The 20,915-nt window shown below is 34.1% G+C and overlaps 1 protein-coding gene across 2 annotated transcripts; it reads left to right on the forward strand.

Annotated features, from left to right (window-relative positions):
* The first annotated feature begins 449 nt into the window (after window positions 1-449).
* LOC125052990 (TBC1 domain family member 9) lies at window positions 450-19,441 on the forward strand. 2 transcript variants are annotated; one of them, XM_047654127.1, is made up of 19 exons: window positions 450-720; window positions 804-970; window positions 3,114-3,281; window positions 4,281-4,377; window positions 5,490-5,753; window positions 5,976-6,240; window positions 6,961-7,163; window positions 8,437-8,572; window positions 9,193-9,472; window positions 10,527-10,720; window positions 11,245-11,439; window positions 11,985-12,134; window positions 13,393-13,581; window positions 14,595-14,774; window positions 15,441-15,646; window positions 16,219-16,313; window positions 16,481-16,666; window positions 17,004-17,113; window positions 18,787-19,441. In XM_047654127.1, the coding sequence occupies exons 1-19, from the start codon at window positions 677-679 to the stop codon at window positions 19,000-19,002; spliced, it is 3,345 nt and encodes a 1,114-aa protein (XP_047510083.1). In that variant the 5' UTR covers window positions 450-676; the 3' UTR covers window positions 19,003-19,441. The 2 variants fall into 2 exon arrangements, with proteins under 2 accessions (XP_047510083.1, XP_047510084.1); XM_047654128.1 differs by having other exon boundaries at window positions 8,449-8,572.
* The last annotated feature ends 1,474 nt before the right edge of the window (window positions 19,442-20,915 follow it).

Below are 20,915 nucleotides of genomic sequence, written 5' to 3' on the forward strand. Positions count from 1 at the left end.
ACTCTTAAGTTTTATTATTTTGTACTACTTTAAAATAAATATCTATATTATTAAAAAAATGTTAGTTTTTGAACTTTCCATTATGTTCTGATAATGTTTTGCATATTGTACTAATCTTTTGATTTTCTATTATGATTGAGGTTGAGCCTTGAGATATGAGGGTTGTTCATTTGCCGTCAGCAGATGATCCAGCCCACTGCCCAGACGGATAGTCGCGAGTCGCGACTAGAGTGCTTTCCATGTGTGGAACGTTGTGTCAACCCGAAATCCATTATCCAACACGATAGTCGCCATCAAACAAGTATTTCACTACTGTTATTGATAATAGATTGATTACACAACTTATGAATATGACTAGAATTAATTATAAATTTTTTCACCTATCACAATATTTTTATTTATTATGTTATATAGTACACTATCAGCTGTCAACAGTATCTACTTTAACGTCACTGTCAAAAAACTAACTTTGTTGTTTTCACAATTTTCTATTGGAATTTGCCTAATAAATCGTTGTTTTTTTATTTTTGGTCCACATTCATTACTTAATGCGAGAGCTGTATTTCAACTCTATCATATTATTGGCTAATTATTCATCTTTATTTGTGATTAAATTTGGGAAAAGAAAGATAAATGTGGCAAAGAATTAATTGTATGTTCGTAACAGCTTGTGAAAATGTGGGTTAAACCGCAAGAAGTATTTCTTAAAACTGCACTGTGGTAAGTCTTTCTTTAATTACTTTCCTGACTATGTCAGAATAGTTATGATTTTGTTGTAAACTCCCAAACAACGTTTTTTAAAGGGACTGTGATGAAACTACGCTGTATTTTGTACTTCAACGAAGAAAAGGACATGGCAAATCAAAGGGGCTGTCTTCTCTTCTTGTAGGAACTTTAGACAGTGTAAGAGATACTAAACCAGCGCCGTATAGGATATTACATCAAACACCTAATTCTGAAATTTATTACGGTAATGAATTTTATACATTTGCATTTCCCTTATTTATTGATCATTTTCTATAGTAAATATGTAGTTTCAAATTATATATATAATCTAAACTTTTTTTTAAACTCGCATTAACTATCATTTGGCACGAGGTATTTTTCCCAACGAGTTAAAGGTTGCAAAAGTTGTACCAATTCATAAAGCCGGAAGTAAGCTTGACCCGTGCAATTATCGCCCTATATCAGTTCTCCCAGTGCTTTCTAAGGTCTTTGAGAAGATTCTTTATAACCAATTAGAGTCATTCCTTAATTCAAAAGGTTTCTTTTACCGAAAACAATATGGCTTTAGAGCTCAATCAAATACTCTCGCTGCCACAATTGACCTCGTAACCAAAATTAAAAATAAAATTGATCAAAAACAAGTTGCCTTAGGTATATTTATCGATCTAAAAAAAGCCTTTGACACCATTAGTCATGAAAAATTATTACAAAAACTAAAACTTACCGGTGTTACAGGCAAAGCACTTGAAATTTTTAAATCATATATGGAGAACCGAAAACAAATAGTAAAAATAGGTGAATATGAAAGCAATTCCTGTATCCTGAATTTTGGCGTTCCCCAGGGATCAATATTAGGCCCCCTCATGTTCCTCATTTATATTAACAGTATCAGTGATTTGGGTCTCAAAGGTGACATCTCCCTTTATGCAGACGACACAAGTCTCTTTTACTTTGGAAACTCGATCGAAGCTCTAATAGCCGACGCTCAAAATGATCTTAATCTGTTAAATGAGTGGTTTCAGTCAAATCTTTTAACTATTAATATTACAAAAACAAATTATGTTATTTTTGCAGCAAAAAATAAAAAAATAAATAATAATTTCGAACTTAAAATAGACGGAAAAATACTTGAACGAAAACCTAAAGAAAAATATCTCGGACTTATTTTGGATAGTAACCTAACTTGGAAGCCACATCTAGAAAAAATTAAACTTAAACTAACTCCACTCACAGGGGCACTGCGAAACATAACAAATTGTCTCCCACAAAAAGTGCGGTATCTGATCTATAATTCTCTGGTTAAGCCTCATGTCGACTACCTCATTGAGGTCTGGGGTACTGCAGCAAAGAGTAATTTGGATCCTATCCAGAGAACTCTGAATAGATTGATTAAAAACTTATTTAACTATAAACTTCGGACGCCTACTGAAAGGATATACGAGGAAACAAAATTAATGAATATTAAACAAACGTACACATACTACACTTGTATTCTAGTACGCAAAATATTAAATAGGGAAATTAATTCTAATATAAAATTTTTAACCAAACAACAAACACGAAATATTAACTTAAGACGTGCTAGTTACTTGGTGACCCGCCCTCCTAGAACTAACTATGGCAAAAGAAGTTTGGAGTATGAGGGTGGTACAATTTATAATAAGTTACCATCAGTTATAAAAGCAGAACAAAATTATGCCCGATTTAAAAAGCTTCTAAAAACTTACACATTAATTAAATACAAATAAGTGATTAAAATATAATATGTATATATATATATTGACAAGAATGCGATAACACTTGAAATGTTTAATGTCTAAAGAACTTTAAACTAACACTCCTCACGGTGTTAAAGAATTGTATTTGATATTGACCAAAATCTGCCTAAAAGTGATTTTAGTCTGTAAAAATGTTTTATAAACCTTGTACATGCCCTAAATATATAAATATAGGAATAAACTAAAAATAAAGTAGTGTTATGAAAAAAATTAAAATAATCAATGTAAACTTGTTATATCAGACTATGCCATCAATGCCACATCTAGTAAAAACTCAAATTCGTACATCCGTGTTTTGCTTGGTTGACTGATCAAGTTTATTATGTCTACCCACATTTTTGGTGCTGTTCTGTTTTGTTATTTTATATATGTACCTACATCTGTGCGCTCTAATTTCTAATTTTTAATCTTAGTTTTAAATATGTGTTTCTCAGTAAGTGAATTTTGTATGCAATTCTTATGAGAAATAAAGTTATTCTTAAACCTGATGTGTGACTTTTTCCATAATTTCTATAATAAATTACCTGTTGTTTTATCAATATAAAATAGGATAAAATATATTATTAAACTTGCTTGTTTTTAAATATCAATAACAAAGTTTTGTTTTAGTAATAGCAACAGCTTTAACGGAACAAGAAATTAAACAAGATTGGCAGTGGCTGTTTGAAAATGTTAGTCCAACCTTACACTCATTTGATACAGAGGAAGAAATAACCGAGTTTGTGTGTTGTAAAATTAATTCACTTATTGCTACAGAACAGGAAAGTTTTACTGAAGGTATGGTATATGGTATTTAATGGTTTAGTCAATTAAAAGAGTTATGTAAGAAATGTTTGTAAGAGTGATGCATAATGGCTTTTCTCTACCATACTGTTTAACTGGGAAACATAATAATAATATAAGCCTTTATTCAGACAAGATACTATTTTACTTAATCTAGAATATACATGTTTAGTGTTGAAAATATTGAACTTAAATATAGTTGAATATTTACATTCCCTCGACAATCAATTGCCAACAAAAACCAAACACAAGATTGCCACCATAAATTTCTGACCTGGGCATTTTGGGTCAGTGTGCCATCTGCCACGGCTCTTATTATATCGACACACCTTCCTCTTCATGTGACCTGTGTATCAATGCATTAATAACTTGCTCCATTTTGACTGTCCTCTGATGATATGCCCAGCCCACTTCGTGGCATCATGCTTCTATTCATTGCATTCTGACATGTTTGAAGTTTTTTGGTTAGTGCTTTTGTTAAGGTCCAAATTTGACAGCCGTAAGTCAACATAGGCACCAGGAAGCATATTCAAGCCCAAAATAACTTTATTCATATAGGTAACCAAGTATACTTATGAATGTCAACAGAAAAGATGTTATATTGATTAAAAATTTACATTTACTACCAGTTCGCAAATCAAGGGTGTACAGCGGGCCAGATGAAATGGCTAGAAACTCTCCATCACTCTTTTAAATCCCAAGCATTAGGATCATTTAAATAAACATCAACTTTATAAAAAGCTTTATAGAAATGTTTAACAAGAGTTTTGATAATATATATATCATTCATACCATAGTTTTAAATTTATTTATCTGGAATTTATATAGATTGGACCAATTAAATTTCTGTTAAATGTGAGAAGTTATAAAAATATAACAAAATAATTCTTTAATTTATATTGAAAATATAAGAAAGGACACCCAGTACAACCAAAACAATAGTATAAAAATAAGTATGTTCTTGGAGATAGTATGCATTTTTTATGTTTTTAGATGAAGATACCATAAATTACAAAAATGTTGATTATAATTTCCACCAAAGATTTGGAATGCCAAAGGATGAAAAACTTGTCTGTTACTACTCTTGCAGGTATGTGTTGTTATTGTGTGTCATGTCTATTAGATAAAAATATATTGTATACTGTACGGTTCCTGGGTCAACGGGATGCATCGAATAATAGAGGATATTATTTTCACTCTATATACCCAGTCACATTAAACGAAGTATATAATTTAATGTAAAAGCTGAAGTAAGTTCCAGCACCGGGGCGTTAGTAACTAAGAAAGCATAAGTGAGGAAAAAGTACAACCTTGGTTTATACAATACTATTTCAACATGTCTTATTAACACTGCTGCATGTTTATTAAAAGTGTACTAATGAAGAATTATTTGTTTTATTTTAGCAAGCATTACATAATTATCATTAGAAGTTATCTAGGTTATATAATATTACAATGTTTTTTTACAATATAATAAAAATATGTTACAAAGACTGGTGTATTTTATCTACGTATAGTTGTGACATAGCTAAATGATTTAGATATATTGTATAGGTATTTGTTGCTTTGTTAACAATATCTATTATGTTAATTTGTAGAACGTGTTAGCATCGTGTTAACAAGTATATTGTAGCTAATGGTAGTCATGAATATAACACATCATTATACTGATTTATGTTTAAGTGTTGACAATGAAAATAAATAAAAGATTCCTTTATTATTTGCAAAGTAAATCGTAAACACATATGTGTATGGATATTAAAAGATTTATACATCTAATTATAATGTGAAACCTCTTACGATTGTATGTTTGATTGATAAAACGAGAGCTTTAGACTCTTCTACTTTCTACTCATACACTTAAAAAAAAAATCAGTTGTTACTCCTCAGGTTGTTTTGCCTTGTCCATATAATGTTACATTTTCTTTCCATATGAAGACAGAAAATGCAGTTAGAACGTAGTTATATAACAGTTTACACAGTTTATTGAATCCATAGTTATATATTTTATCCACAAGGATCTTTATCAATAATTGTTAATACACTAGCTTCAGCTCGCTGTAGCCCTCTTATTTTGACGATATTTTATGCGACATCTTAAACAATAATCATTTAAAAGTTTGAATCATCAGTTACATCATTTATAACTCAACGGCTGGTCCAATTTGTTTTTGGTTTCATCCTACTATCTCTTACTTTCAGCTACTGGAAAGGGAAGTTGCCACGTCAGGGTTGGCTCTACCTCTCAATGCATTACATGTGTTTCTATTCGTATATTTTTGGACGGAACACAACCCTTAAAATCCGTTGGGCCGACGTCACCGAACTCGTGAAGACCAACAGCCTGCTCTTCCCCGATTCTATAACAGTAGTTACAAGAGATGGAGAGCATTATTTTACCATGTTATTGAAGAAAGATGAAACATTCGCTCTAATGCAACAATTGGCTAACATCGCTATGAAACAGTGAGTTCCTGTACTACTATTTTTTAATCTTCAAAGGGTTATTTATTAGTAATCATAGCTATCAAATATACAGTATTTACAATTTTCTTAACATACATAGTAATAATAATTAAAAGTGAATAAAAAGAAAATATAAACAAATTTAAAAAATTTAGTCCCTGAGGCAGTGCGAGGTATTGCGATACTTATTCTTACTAACTTCAAAGCCATTGAATTTTCAAGGTTGATCGACGACAAAACGGGAAACTACAATATAGACAAGGATTTGCTCACAAAACTGAGCAAAAATGTACCTAAAAAGGCATCATTTCTAAAGCGTGATCTGGACGCGAAGAAACAGTCCAATTTATATACTCTACGATTTCGCTTACCTCAGGTTGAGAAATTAGATGGGACCGAGGAGTGCACCCTGTGGACACCATATGATAAACGTCATAATTGGGGAAGGATGTATTTGTCACAGAATTTCATTTGCTTCGATAGTCGGGTTAGTACTACAATGCTCTAAAAAATGTACTGATAATTATTTATTTCCCAGTTTTTACTAGGATTCCTTCGTTCTAATTTTCCTGATTCTTTTGTATTAGACAAATTTCAATCTGATTTGCTTATGAGTCTTAATCCCTATGAACGTCTTAAGTATTAACTGTGTTTCTTATTTGTATTAATTAGTCTTGTATTATCAGAGAATTAAATGTATTAAAGTGTCTGCAAATTTTCGATGGCGGAAGTCTCAAAACGTTTTATTTATCGATATAATCAACCATCTTAAACCTCATTTATAAAGCGACTCCTAAGATTTTTCAAATTATCAACCTGATTAAAAATATTTCCATGAGACCAATTCGCTGGAAAACCAAATAATTTGACGGTAAAATTTAGATAAAAAGAAATTTTTAGAGAGAGAGAGACTTAGATATAAAAAAAGTCTCGTTAATCTCTTTCATAGCTTGCGTGTTTCTTAATCCAGTTTTTGCACTATGTGTAACCAGCTGCCCACCAATTCGGCTTAGGGTCCTTCAAGAAAAGCACTTGCGAGCCTTCTGGCAATGTAAGTGTCCATGGGCGGTATCACTGAACATCAGATGAGCCTTCTGCCCGGTAATCTACAAATAAATAATAACGACCCGAAAATCTCTTTACAGATTTCTTTGATGAAAACTTAAAACAAATATTTTTTTTTGTATAATTTTAATTTAATTTTCAGGTAGCGAATTTGGTGAGGCTTATAATTCCGCTACGGAATGTGTACCAAGTGGAAAAGGCTGATTCCGGTGGAACGGGCAGTTCCGGCGAGTCTGGGAGCATTCTCATCACCACGTCGTATCATACAAGCTTTTTGTTTGGAAATATATCTGACAGGGACTTCATAGTACACAAGATATCGGAGCTATTGGCCAAATTGCCCAAGTAAGTTGCGTGGGTGTCAGTGGAGGTCCTGGGTTCGACTCCCGATGAAACATTTTTCGAATAAAAAAAAAACAGATACAGAAATTTGAAAAATGTTGAAATTTTTTGTTTTTTTTAACATTTAGTTAAACTGATTCTTTCCTTATCGAATGGTAACAAATTTAATGAAACATTTTTATCGCTTTTTCAATTATAAAAATATGTATTCTATATCTAACCAATTTATGCGTTTATCATTTAAGTAACAGTTTAAAAAGTAATTAATTACTCATTTTTGTAGCCTTTTATCGCTATGTAAAATATTAATCAGAAATGCGATTCAAATAAAAAACTTCTCCAAATTTAGATATACATAAATAAATTTAGTATAAAAATACTTATATAAGATAAAGTAACAAAGTTTATATTAAATTTGATTTAAGTAAAACTCAGTAAAGTAAGCAGCTATTAATATACAATTAAATTTCTTAGAAAATCGTAATTTTCAAGTGACCTTAAACAGAATTCATTTCTTATTTGAATCGCATTGCTTATGTTTTATGTTTGGTCAAATCAATTGCTTCCTTATTATATTTATTTTTATTTAAATTGTCACGGCTTTTCCCGAAAGGGTTGCAGAGACCACGGATCTTGCTACGTTCCTGACATACTTCTCTTCTTTTTTCTGTTTTTTATTTCTTTCTCTGCCACACCGAACATTCTTTACCGCATGTCAGGATAAGCTCAACCCTATGTACGGCCAGTAAAGCTTTGTTAGAGAGAGAGAATCTAACACCCCATTTACTCTATTCCCAGCATTACCTCATCTTTTTATATCGTCGTCATACTTTTCATCTGGAGTTAACTTATTACTTGTTCCACTTTTTCTCCATCTATTAGAATATCGCATACAGTCCTATTCACACCTTTTTTAAATACAGTATTAAAATTTGGCTTTTATTTAAAGGAAAATATTTGTAGTTTCTTTGATTTACCTCTCTAACCTGCTCTATGGGATTTTAATCAATGTGTTATCTTTCTTAACTTGTATCGAGGGCAGATCTGGCATTCAAGAACAGAACGGGCTCATAACAAAATTTACTTCATAATTATTCTACAAAATAGTGTGTTTATATTAATAATTTCGAATGTTACATCCCCCTTACGTGAATGTTAGATCCGCCCTTACCGTTGGATGGCATGGCTTTATTAATAATTCTACTCGGGTTCAAAGGTAACTAACATTCTACTAACAATGTTAGTCGTCTGAATTAGTTTCTAAGATGTTGAACAGTGATGTATTCAGGGAGAAAAGCGGAAAAGCCGTGGGGGGACATCGCGTTGAAGGGGAATGGACGCCACAGCCTCCACTCATGACTCTGTTCAAGACCCACCAGACTTCCAGCATCAAGCAAATACAGCAGAAGAAGGTAGGTAGGATCAACTGAACTTTAATTTCAGTATGTATGTGGTATTTATAAAGAAAGTGCGTGCGTACAAAGTCACACGTCAGAAGTGAAACATCTTTGGCTAACAAATTTTTAAGACTTGTTCATATTTATAGAAATTTAAAACTTTAGATTTCCGAGACTTAGAGGAAGGGTAAAAGGAAGATATGTTAGGAATTTAATGAATTTAATAGTCGTCATTTAAGATTTTAATAAATTATTGCGCATAAAATATACATAGGTATATTATTTCATAAATTAGCATTACGAAATTTTTAATTTAAAAATAAAATATCTATAAGGTAATTCGCCCTTCTCACTCTCTCAATCGCTCTCTCCCTTTTCTTCGACAAAAACGCTGCACATCTTCGTGACGCTAATATTATTATTGCGTTTCATCTGTAAAAAATTTACCCTCATGCGCCTAAAGTTTTACTTCAAAAATTGCCTTATTAACAATCTACTAATGTTGATAATGATTAAATTTTAAATCACTGAATCGTATTTAATGAACTTCAGAGTTCTATTTTAATTTAGTAAATTTATCCTAATATTTTGCTGACTTAAAAAAAACACTTATCATCCTAAGTTTTTTGTATCAGGAAAAACAGTGGGAGGATCACATGGCAGAAGTAGGGCGCGGCGTAAGTATGTACAGAACGACAGAAGGAAGTGAACTGGTCGTGAAGGGTATACCTGAATCTCTACGCGGGGAACTGTGGAGCGTCTTCTCGGGGTCCATTCTTCAGAAGATCCAAAGCAAGGGCCTGTACGAGAAGCTGGTGAATGAGGCCCTGTCTTCGAAGAACCAGGCCAACGATGAGATAGAAAGAGATCTACACAGATCACTTCCGGAGCATCCGGCGTTTCAGAATGATGTTGGTGAGTCATAGGAAATGTTATAGTCACAACATCAGTTGAGGTCCTCCGGCGTGTCTGCAAATTTGCTAGTCCTCTTTGAAAAGTGCATTCACCGTGATGGAAGACATCCTGACGGTGTAATTCCGTACATAAAATCCGCATTAATACATTATAATTTACTGCAAGTTTGGTGCTGAGACACCCTGTACAAGAGGAGTTGCCCATTCAAATTCAATTAAAGATTTTTTCATGATTCCAGATTACATAATATTTAATCACCTTCCTAGAAATTATAGATCACTGCGATTTAATGTTTTCAAGGGGAAGATGATTAGGTTTTTAAAGTCAAGGTGCTTTTATAGCGTGACCGAATATTTAGAACATAAGTTTATCAATTACTCATAAATGACTTGTCTACCGAGTGATCCAACACGATTGTAGGTTCCTGCAAGTTGATTGTATTGTAAAAATTGTTAGGCCATGACTATCAAACTGTTCAATCACCTTTCTATAAGTTATAAATCACTGCCGTGTAGTGCTTTCAAGGGGAGGGTGAATAAATTTTTAAAGGCAAGGTGCCAATTATATAGTGGGTAGGTTTTGATCATAAGTTTTGACAACAATTATACTTAACTGTTCTTATAATTATGACATCATGATAATTGATATTACATTTGCACGCCTATTTTATATGGCTGATTGTGCGGTCTTTTTTTATAATTAATCAAACCACTGTACCACTTTCTTTGCAAATAAAAAACTTATTATTATTATTATTAAAGCATAATAATAAAAGCCCTTTTTTCGCTGACCTTTTTAACTTACATGCTACTCTTATTTAACAGTAGTATCTTAAATCTAATTTACATAGCGAAAATAATAATTTATTAGCAACCACTTTGGTCAGGTTGTCTGTTGACATAGGCCTCCCCCAATTGTTTCCACGTCTCACTATCACACTCATTGGGATCCTGTTGGGTCTCCCTTTGGGAAGAGAGACCCAACAGGATCCCTTTAAAAATAGAGATTTGTTTATTTTGTATGTGGAAATTAAAGGACATTTATAACTTTTCAGGCATATCAGCTCTTCGCCGCGTACTCTGCGCGTACGCACTAAAGAACCCTACCATCGGCTATTGTCAAGCGATGAACATCGTGGCCTCCGTTCTCCTAATATATTGCCCGGAAGAGCAGGCATTTTGGCTCCTTGCTACCATTTGCGAGACTCTTCTCCCGGACTATTACAATACCAGGGTGGTTGGTGCTTTGGTAAGTTATTTTCGATTTAAATAAGAAATTCACTGGCACTTGGGGAGTGCTGTAAAGCTATTGCATAGCATTTTTTATCAACTTTTGCAATTATAATAATTATTTATTTATTTTTTATTTATGCAGTATTGTTTTCTTTGATATTAATTCAATCTACTCTACCAGACTCAGACTAACACGCCTTTATAGTCTGTCTCACTCTAACGCGTACCGCCTGCATCGGCTGCGCTTACGCTACGTCACCGATCACGCCAGACCGATGTGAGACGCAGTATGCGTTCTGACCCACTCTAATGCGTATTGGCCTCACCTATATTACATCGTGTGTAAGGTTTTTATTTTCGTTACGGAATTTCTTCCTCCTCCATTTTCCTCACCGGCCTCTCTGTATCCACTGGGAGCCAACCTCCTTGACGATGTCGTCAGTACTAGTCTCCATTCGAGGAGATATTTTAACGTGTATTTGAGATGTACTTCCGGATTGGATGCATCACAAGCAGTTCATTAAAGGAATTAAATTCCAGGTGGACCAAGGTGTTTTAGAAGAGCTGACAAAATCACAGTTACCCGATCTCCACGCAAAGCTGGACGAACTGGGGATGATGAAGATGATCTCCTTGTCTTGGTTCTTGACCTTATTTATCAGCGTGATGCCGTACGAGTGCGCCGTAAACGTCATGGATTGCTTCTTCTATGATGGCGCTAAAGTTATTTTTCAGGTATATTGTTATGACGAAAGTTTCCTAAGTTAATCTAGTATTATACTCTTAAGTGCTTATAGTGCCCTGGTACATAGGAAGGTAGGACAGTGTGGTAATGGTCAAGTTTATTACTTTCAACCTGAAGGCCCTTGGGTTCGACTTCCGGTGAAATAAGCATTTTTTGGGTCCAAAGCGTAAACGTAAAAAAAAAACTCAAACTGTGTTCGCTACCAATTTGTGAAAATTTTTTTTTTGTTATTTTAGTTTTTTTTTCAATGTAGGTAACTTCAAATATATTAGTATTGGCCTAGTGGTTTCAGCGTGACTCTTATCCCTGAGGTCGTAATTTCGATCCCCGCCTGTGTTTAAATCCAAAGAGTCGACGGCGTGTGTCAGACACAAGAGGCTGATCTCCTACTTACCTAGATTGACAAATGATCATGGAAACAGATACAAAAATCTGAGGCCCAGACCTAAAAAGGTGGTAGCGCCACTAATTTACAAGAACACAAGTATAATAGTGATGCTATATTATTTGTAATAGGACCCAATCTCGTTTCCAGGTGACTTTAACCATACTGGACGTGAACAAGGAAAAGCTCCTCAAATCCACTGAAGATGGGCAAGCGGTGCAAATTCTGACTGATTATCTCGAAGGCATCTTCAACGATGAAGCTATGGCACTTTCCACCGAGCCAAGGACCGCTCAGAAGGTATTTATTCGATTTTACTTCATTTTTGAAGTTATACTTCTTTAGGCGCGTTATGAAAAATTGATGAGAGTGAAATTTTACAATGCGCGCACACCGTGACATAAAATTATCAGAATGACCTTTGTAGTACCTTTTAAACAAATAAAGGAGTTTTAATTATTTTTTTAAGAAATTTAGCAATGCTTTTTCACAAAGACCTATTGTTACTTAGTTAAAAGGTTATGAATATACCTAGTTATTAAATTGAATGAATAATATAATAATAATAATTATTATTAATATTAATTAATAATTGAATAATATACTAAATATTAAATATTATTAAATTATTAACGTTAAATATTTATTATTAATTATTTAATATTTAAAAAATAAATAAAGCCAAAGAAGTATAACTTCTTACGTGCGTACATAAGTACACGCACTCTTTTTTATTTTAACTTAGTTCCTTATATTTAATTTATAATGTAATGAACATACATACATATGTACAGAAACATATGACAGTTATGGTAATTATAAAAGTTACAAAAAATTATTATTTTCTTCTTCTGGTGCCACTTTACATATATAAAATATAAGAAACTGAAAACATAAGTCAATTAAGTACATTACTAAAATTCTTCTTAAAATATTTCCTTTCCTTTGGTAAGGTGGAAAATGTCTGCATCTTCATAATTTTTTTTTTTAAAGACAAATCACACCAATTGACCTAGTCCCATGCTAAGCTGGTGAAACTTGTGTTATGGGTACTAGGCAACGGATATACATACATATTATAGATAGATAGACATATAAATACATATTTAAACACCCAAGACCCAAGCACAACACCAAATGCTCATCACATCGATGTTAGTCTCAGCCGGGGATCGAACCCGGGACCCATGGATTCGCAGTCAGGGGTACTAACCACTAGACCAATGAGTCGTCAAAAAAAATTGTATTGTAGTAAGCGAAAACCCGATGCATTGGCGAATTACGCAGATAATTCATGTTCATACAAAGCACATGGAACTATCGTGAATATCTTGTCGCATACGGGGAAGGGATTCTTAGAGAAATTAACGACAGAAAATTTGGGCTATCTATCCGCCATTAAGAATAGCGTGCAAAAATAATAAATCTTTCTGACTTCGTCGATATTCAAACGAAAATATTTGCCAGAATCCGTACAGATATTGAAATGTTGGATATTATAAAAATTCTGTTTGTATATTTTTATATAGTATGCATACAAATGTGTTAAAACTTCCAGACCATAAAAATCCAAGAGCTGGTGTACCAGTCGTACCGGATGTACGGGGCCAACGTCAGCAGCGAGTGCATCGAGCACTTGAGGCTCAAGCACCGCTTGAGAGTGGTCCGGCACCTGGAGGACAGCCTCGAGAAGAACACCTTGAGGGCTCTGCAGCAGGACAAGTTGCTGGATGCTAATGAGTTGCAGGTCGGTTGCTATTTTATTAATTTCCTTTAGTCGAATTGAGATTTTTATCGCTGGATTTACGTTTCTACTTGTAATTGACAATACATTATAGATTTGTTTGTTATTTGTTAAATTATTTCTATTTATTGTTAATTGTTGTTTTTGAAGTTATACTTCTTTAGGCGCGTTATGAAAAATTGATGAGAGTGAAATTTTACGATGCGCGCGCACCGTGACACAAAATTAACAGAATGAAGTTGCCCACGGAAGATGCTACGTCATTGGATATAATTTAAAAACAACATTCGAATAATAATAGAATTTATGTTACATTTAATGTAAGAGAATAATAATAAATATTTATTTATTTAATTTTCAAATGTAATCTGAACTTTATTGACTATAATGACTCCTTTTCTAGTCTTTGATTATTTAATTGTAACTAATTATTTGCATGCAATCAAAAACTATTTTTAATAATGCCAAAGAACACGCACCCTTTTTTTTGTGTTGTGTAAATTTTAATAGTCGGTTTAGTGTTGGTCTAGTGGCTTTAGCGTATGACTTTCATTCCTGAGGTCGTAGGTTCAATCCCCAGCTGGGCACCAAATGACTTCCAAAGTGCGCATTTAACATTCTTTCGAACGGTGAAGGAAAACATCGTGAGGAAACCGGCTTGCCTTAGAACCAAACGTCGACGGCGTGTGTCAGGCACATGAGGCTGATCACCTACTTGCCTATCAGATTGATAAATGTTCATGAAATAGATAAAGAAATCTGAGGCCCAGACCTAAGAAAAGGTTGTAGCGCCTCTGGTTATTTTAAATATAAATACACAAAAATTTATACCCATAATTGGTACGAGACGATTCTTTATAGGAGAAAAGAATTTAAGTGTTTTTTATACCATTACACTATAGAAACATTTTGAGTTCGATTCTTGGGAAAATAATTGTTTAAGTATTTTATTAAGATTTTAAAAATTCATCGCTACTGCCCCATGCTTCTAGGAATTATTTTAATTTATATTTCAGGAATTATTAAGTGTAATCCGCGAAGAGCTCTTCTGGGCCAAGCGGGTCCCGGCTGAGAGACTGGAGGCCCCGTACGAAGCGTACAGAGTGGACTACGCGCAGTTCAAGACGATCTACATGGCCCTGTCCCCATGGGCTAAGGGCGATTACGCCGAGGCCATTACGGCTAGAATTTTTAAGGTAATTTGCTAACTACCCTTAACATTTAGGAGTTTGAAAGATAGATAGTAGCCGATTGTTAGACTTACTGAATATGCATAAATTTCATAAGAATCGGCCGTGCCGTTTGACACGGGAATTTTATATATTAGATAATGTTGTTCTCCACCGCTGTTTAATTTCTTTAAAAAACCGTAGATATTTTGAAGTGAAACTTCTTTAGAATCGTTGTGATTTCAAACCGGATGCAACGGAAAAAGCGACAGTAAAAAGAGACAGACGCATAAATTCGTAGGATTTAGCGTGGGAGAGAATGAGATGGGAAGAATTGTGCAGTGTATAAACTTTAAATTGGCGTGTATTTGATCATTTTCTGAATTAAAAAAACATAGATGTGTAAAAAATTAAATAAGTAATAATCATCGAATTTCAAACTTACATTATTTTAGTTTTTTATCAAATTAAAGATTGATATTGATATTAAACTTATAAATGAAAATTTTACATAGTCCTACATTTAGTTAGTGAAAAAAGGGTAGGTATAATTTACATATTATTCATTATAAAAACTTTGTTTTTGATGGTTTCACTTGTACCACGTGTGAATTGCACACATGAGTTTTTTGTTATCGTTTTAAGAAAGCTCACGGTAGACCTCCAGGTCCCTATAAACAAGAATCCTTCCAGCTCATGGACCACGATGACGACGGTCTGGTGAGCGCTCGCGGCTTGTCGCTCGCCATCGGGCTGAGCACGAGAGCGGAGGCTCAGAAACGGCTGCGTGCGTTGTATTGTGCGCATGCGCCTCCACTGTTGTCTAATTTGGAGCTGAGGTCTGCGCAGTTAACGGAGGTTGAGGAATTGGCGGACGACGCCATATCTTTTTTTGACAGGTATTTCTTTATCTAATAATCATACGAAAAAAGATTCAGTTTTGCGGTCATTTGGAAGGGAAAGGTCAAAATATTAGCTTCTAAGGCGATAAAACGGTATTTCATTCCAGGCCACCGCTTGCAAATGTATAAAGCACAAATTCAGCCCCATATGGTGTACTGTTTTCACCTCTGGACAGGAGATCCCCAATACCAGCTCTTTCCGCTTGACCATATTCAACGAAAAGCGATTTGAATTGTCGACAACCAGTCACTTACCAAGCGACTGATACCTTGGCGTTGCGTAGAGATGTGGAGTCACTCTGCATCTTCTATCGCATTTACCATGAAGAGTGTTCAGAAGAGTTGCTCGGTCTAATACCTGCAGCTGAGTTTCACTATCGTCGTTGTCGTTCCACAACTGAGCGTTTTCTAAGGCATTTTTGGACGCACACCACCACTATGTGATACCAGCTGCCCACTGAAGTACTTCAGAACGTATCAATTCTTAAAAGGCCGACAACGCACTTGCGAGCCTTCTGGCAATGTGAGTGTCCTATTAGTTTATAATAATTTATCTTTCACTTTTTCAGTATAGATCGGCCATCCGAATCTATCCAGAGATCTGTTAGTGACGTGGGTGACGGACAAATGGACAAATCAACGGACAGCACTTACACCCCGGACGGTGAGTGTATATTTAATTTATAGTTTAAATCGTTTCATTATGTTATCAAAATTAATTAATTTATTTACAATTGGGAATAGGAAAAATAGTAACAATTATGAGACTAGAAGGCATGATCTCTCACAACGTCTGTCATCCTGGTAATACAATCTTTGCCCTCGTTGCAGAAGCCCTAGCGGTGGAGGCTATTCGCGTGTGCGCTTTAGGGCTTCCGCCCGGGGCTTCGCCGGGCACTCCCCCGCCGCCGTCTCCGCCGCCCGCCCTGCCTCGCCCGCACTTCCTACGTCTGCTGGCCGCCCTTCACGACCTCACGCAGTACTCCACGCCCTTGTACGAGGCTGTCGCTAGAGCAGGTATTAAGACGTATTTTGAAACTGTATGTAATATTAGTCCCTTATTAAGTGGCAGCTAGGTGAGGGGTACCGGGTTCGATTCCCGGTTCGAGGGCAAGTTAATTTAAATTTGTTCTCGGCTTTTGGGACGGTTGTGCGGTACATGGAAGACACGGTCGAATTTCTAAAGACAAGCACGAATTATAAAAAATCCTATACTTGACGCTGGCTAATGCACAAACCGTGCCAGAGCCATATAAAAAAAATATATATATTAGTCCCATTTATTTTTTACAAAGATTTATAACAAAATACATCAAAATCAATGGTTTCTCTTATAAATCACGCGAAATTCCAGAGACTCTACTTCTCCAATTGGGCGAATTAAGGCACCGACCAAATCTGGACCGGGAGATGTCGCAGGACAGCTTGTACTTGGCGGCTGCCGCTCAGCCTTCGGCACTCGAGGTATGAATTTAAATTTTGATTAAAACGAATACTTCATGATTCATGCTAGAAGTGCATAACAAATGCCATATTCAATCAAATCTCGATGAAACTCAAGGGAACAGAGATAATTTTCAAATTACCAAAAATTTATATTACCGACACTTCACCAGTTACCATTGTGGTGTAAAGTACTGGAAATTCGAAAATAATATTAACAATAACGCGTAATTCAATCCCCGCCCCGCATCGTTACGTTTTACAAAGGAAAAAAAATTGTTACGTAATAATTGAAGGCTTCTTCTTACGAGAGGGACTCAAATAAATAAGAGTTTGATCAATATTCGTAATTATTTCTGTATTATTATTATCGTACAATTATTCACAAACTTTTTGTTTCAAAAAGAAGTCCGTAATATTTTTGAGTGAGCGACTTCCGATCCAAAGAATTTTACGAAAACAAACGACAGATTCGTGATAAACACTTCAAACTATAGAGGAAATTCAAATTATAGGGAAACTCTATAATTTGGTCAAATTATCGCATGATGGCGAACAATACTATTTCCTTAAACTTCAAATTACCGTCGGGACATTGACATTGGTTCTATTCAATTTATCGAGTATTTTTCAAGGAACCGGAAGAAAGTATCGAGAGATACTATAGTACAAGTCTCAAATTATACAGAGTCGACTGTAAATACATTTAATGTTTTTACACAAGTTTTAAGGGTGAAAAACGGTTTATCTCGATTTCCGGCAAAACTAAAAGTCCTATCGAAGAAAGTGAAATGGCAAAGTTGTAGGTAATAAAAAGATCTAAGAAAAAGATCTTTTGTATTTACACTTTTTTCACATAACCTCAAAATTTATGTGAAAAATTCAAAAAACCAAGTTTTTGGTTTTTTATTTTTATCTTTTACAAAAAAAATATTTTTTTAACGAAATTTGGTAAAAACTTACCTTTCTATGTCCCAAATACTCTGTATTTATTAATTTTTCACCTTATTTTGAATTAATATCGAAAGAATACTCTAATTTTCAATCCAAAATTCACCCGTCAAAATATCAGCTTTTTTCAAAAAGTTGGTGTGCTTTCAGTTCGTTGAAATCTCTACTTTCCTATGGTAAAAAAAAATATATATATTACCATAGTAAATCTTCTCAGAAAATGCAAAAAATCGTATGCAGACCCGTCATCCCCTTCCCTACTTCTCTATGAATCTTCTTTAAGTTATAATTAGATGCCTCTTTATTACTATTTTAAGATAAGTTATATATGTTAACGTAAAATTGTAAACACCGTTAGATTGTAATCTATCTCGCGAGATTATAAACTGTCGAAAGATTGTGAACCTCAGCTTACTGCTTACAATTTAACGTATTATTATTCGGTAGATTGTACTACACTAACTTAGTTATCATTCAAACTTGTTTGGTCAATTACAGATGAATTTTACTTCCCAACAATTTCATATAACTACCGAATAATAATACGTTAAATTGTAAGCAGTAAGCTGAGGTTCACAATCTTTCGACAGTTTATAATCTCGTGAGATAGATTACAATCTAACGGTGTTTACAATTTTACGGTGACATATATACCTGAGTGACCTAAAAAAAATTTTAGTCTCGATGGGCTAAAATTTTCGTATTTTATTACTTACATTGTTTAAAATTTACGTAAATTTCAGCCCGATCGAAACGGCAACCTAGAGGAAGCGTGCGCGCAGCCGTCTCCCACTAAAGAAGAAAAAGACCCGACTGAGGATTGGTCTATCACGTTGGAACAATTCTTAGCCACAATGTTAGCCGAGGCGGACTTGGAGGAGTTCTTCAGTAAGCAGGTCTCGATCTTACCGCAACTCGAAGCTTTGAGGCAGAGAGACAGGCTGCAATACGTCTCATAGCCGAGTTGAATGCTATTTCTGAGGCCGGCAGGGTTATTCACAATTCCGCGACATTATCTGATCTCAAAAGATGTTTTTCGTTTTAATTTAATAAACGACTTTAACAGGTTCTCATTAGTTATGTTTTCCCGGGGGAAAGCGATATTTGAACAAATGTTTAAATATGTTGACTTATAATGAGATCATTTAAACAATGCGTCTTAATTGTTCAGAAATAATAAAATTGGCAAGGGTCGCGGAATATGGAGTAGCCCTGTTTATACGTGCTAGTTAATATTAAGGACCACCATCATTTAAATGCTTTTTTGATTTCAATAGTTCTTTTGATAGAAGAAGATAATGAAAAAACTTAAAATAAATGTATTTAAAGCAATGTTTTTTATATTCATTATTTTAATATAACGTATATATTCTCATTCTGATGTCATTCTGATACAACCACTTGTTGATTGATCAAAGATTATCGAAATATACAAAGTCGAACGCTAAATATATAACATTTGTGAAGAAAATAATTAGTCAAGTTTTTGCAGTTTTGCGGTTTTGTTTACTTTATTGATTATCTGATAAACACTTAATAAAGTGATTAGCCGCCTCTCAACTTTGATTTTGACGAGTCAATCAGATAAATAATTCTTCGCAAAAAGTACCACACTAGTTCATACAGTAAATGCCTTATAGTTATAAAAGTTACTATATTTACTAACATTCCGATATCTAGATAAGATTAATTTTGTGATAGAAATAACATTATATAAAATGTACGCCATATTAGATACGTATATGTTTATTATTATATGCATAGTACAAAATATATGAACACTTATTTCTGTTACTGTTTATTAAGAAATACTTGTGCTAAAAGTTTCAGAGCATAGTGTTAAGTGTTAATTTAACAGATATTGGAGTATGTACTTTTAATAAAGACTTCAAAGACTTGAAAGGGATTTCCTTACTCATAAACTAAATCAGTGATTTAACTAAATTTGTTGATCTGTCCGTCAAAGCTTAATTAATAAACAGAAAAATAATGACTAGGGCGGCAGAAGTTTTAGGATCATAGACACGTCACCTCTTGCAAGTGACAATACGACAGTTTACGTCTCTGACCTTTGACTGTGTTAGGGGTCAATTACAAGGGGGAATAATATTATTGGGAAACACACATTCTAAAGCCTAGGGTAGTTTTACACAATGTCTGCTTTTTCCGTTTTCATATTCATCTCCTTTACTTGGATGTCTAGTTATCAAATGAGGTAAATAGTCATAGTTTCCCCAAACTTTCATGCAAAATCTGGCATTATCAAGTTTGACTACTGTATAATTATGTTATTACTAATAACAAAACGTTTAGGTCGCACTGAGGCATTCCGAAGTTAACACGAAAAAATTGTCAATTTCTTCATTCGATTTTCGAATATAGATTTTGTCATGTTTGTCCCACAAATTCGATTTTACATTTATTTACACGCGTCACGTATGTAAATAAAATTGTGGTACCTGACAAGTACCGAGCTTATAAGAATTCCTTATACTGAACAATAATATATTCTAGGGCTTCGATATAAAGGTGCTTCGATAAAAACACGCTAAAATTTCAAATTATTTTTGCTAGTATTTTGTGGCACAAGTTATTTGTATAGGTGCAAAATTGTATTCATAATGTAGAAGCGAGATTTTGTTATAAAATTTCTGCATGAAACAAACTGTTTTAAAGTAAATAAGAGTTATTTTGAGGTGCAATACTTAAACATAATTTCGCTTTATTTCATAAGTTACGTTACTGTATATACCAGGGAGTTATATAACATAGTTATAAGCACTGAATGTAAGCCTGAAAAATAAACGTTATGTACAATTATTGTTGTTTTTTATTCTGTTTGAAAAATTTAATATTTTCCCGTCTAGAATGA

The sequence above is a fragment of the Pieris napi genome, chromosome 10 (assembly GCF_905475465.1).
Source record: "Pieris napi chromosome 10, ilPieNapi1.2, whole genome shotgun sequence".
Lineage (NCBI taxonomy): Eukaryota > Metazoa > Arthropoda > Insecta > Lepidoptera > Pieridae > Pieris > Pieris napi.

What these genes read in the sequence shown, in the direction of transcription:
- LOC125052990 (XM_047654127.1), top strand. Translation starts at nt 677, where the DNA reads ATGTGGGTTAAACCGCAAGAAGTATTTCTTAAAACTGCACTGTG. An exon ending in GGCGTTTCAGAATGATGTTG is followed by an intron (nt 9,473 to 10,526) that starts GTGAGTCATAGG and finishes ATAACTTTTCAG; the next exon opens with GCATATCAGCTCTTCGCCGC. An exon ending in CCAGGGTGGTTGGTGCTTTG is followed by an intron (nt 10,721 to 11,244) that starts GTAAGTTATTTT and finishes ATTAAATTCCAG; the next exon opens with GTGGACCAAGGTGTTTTAGA.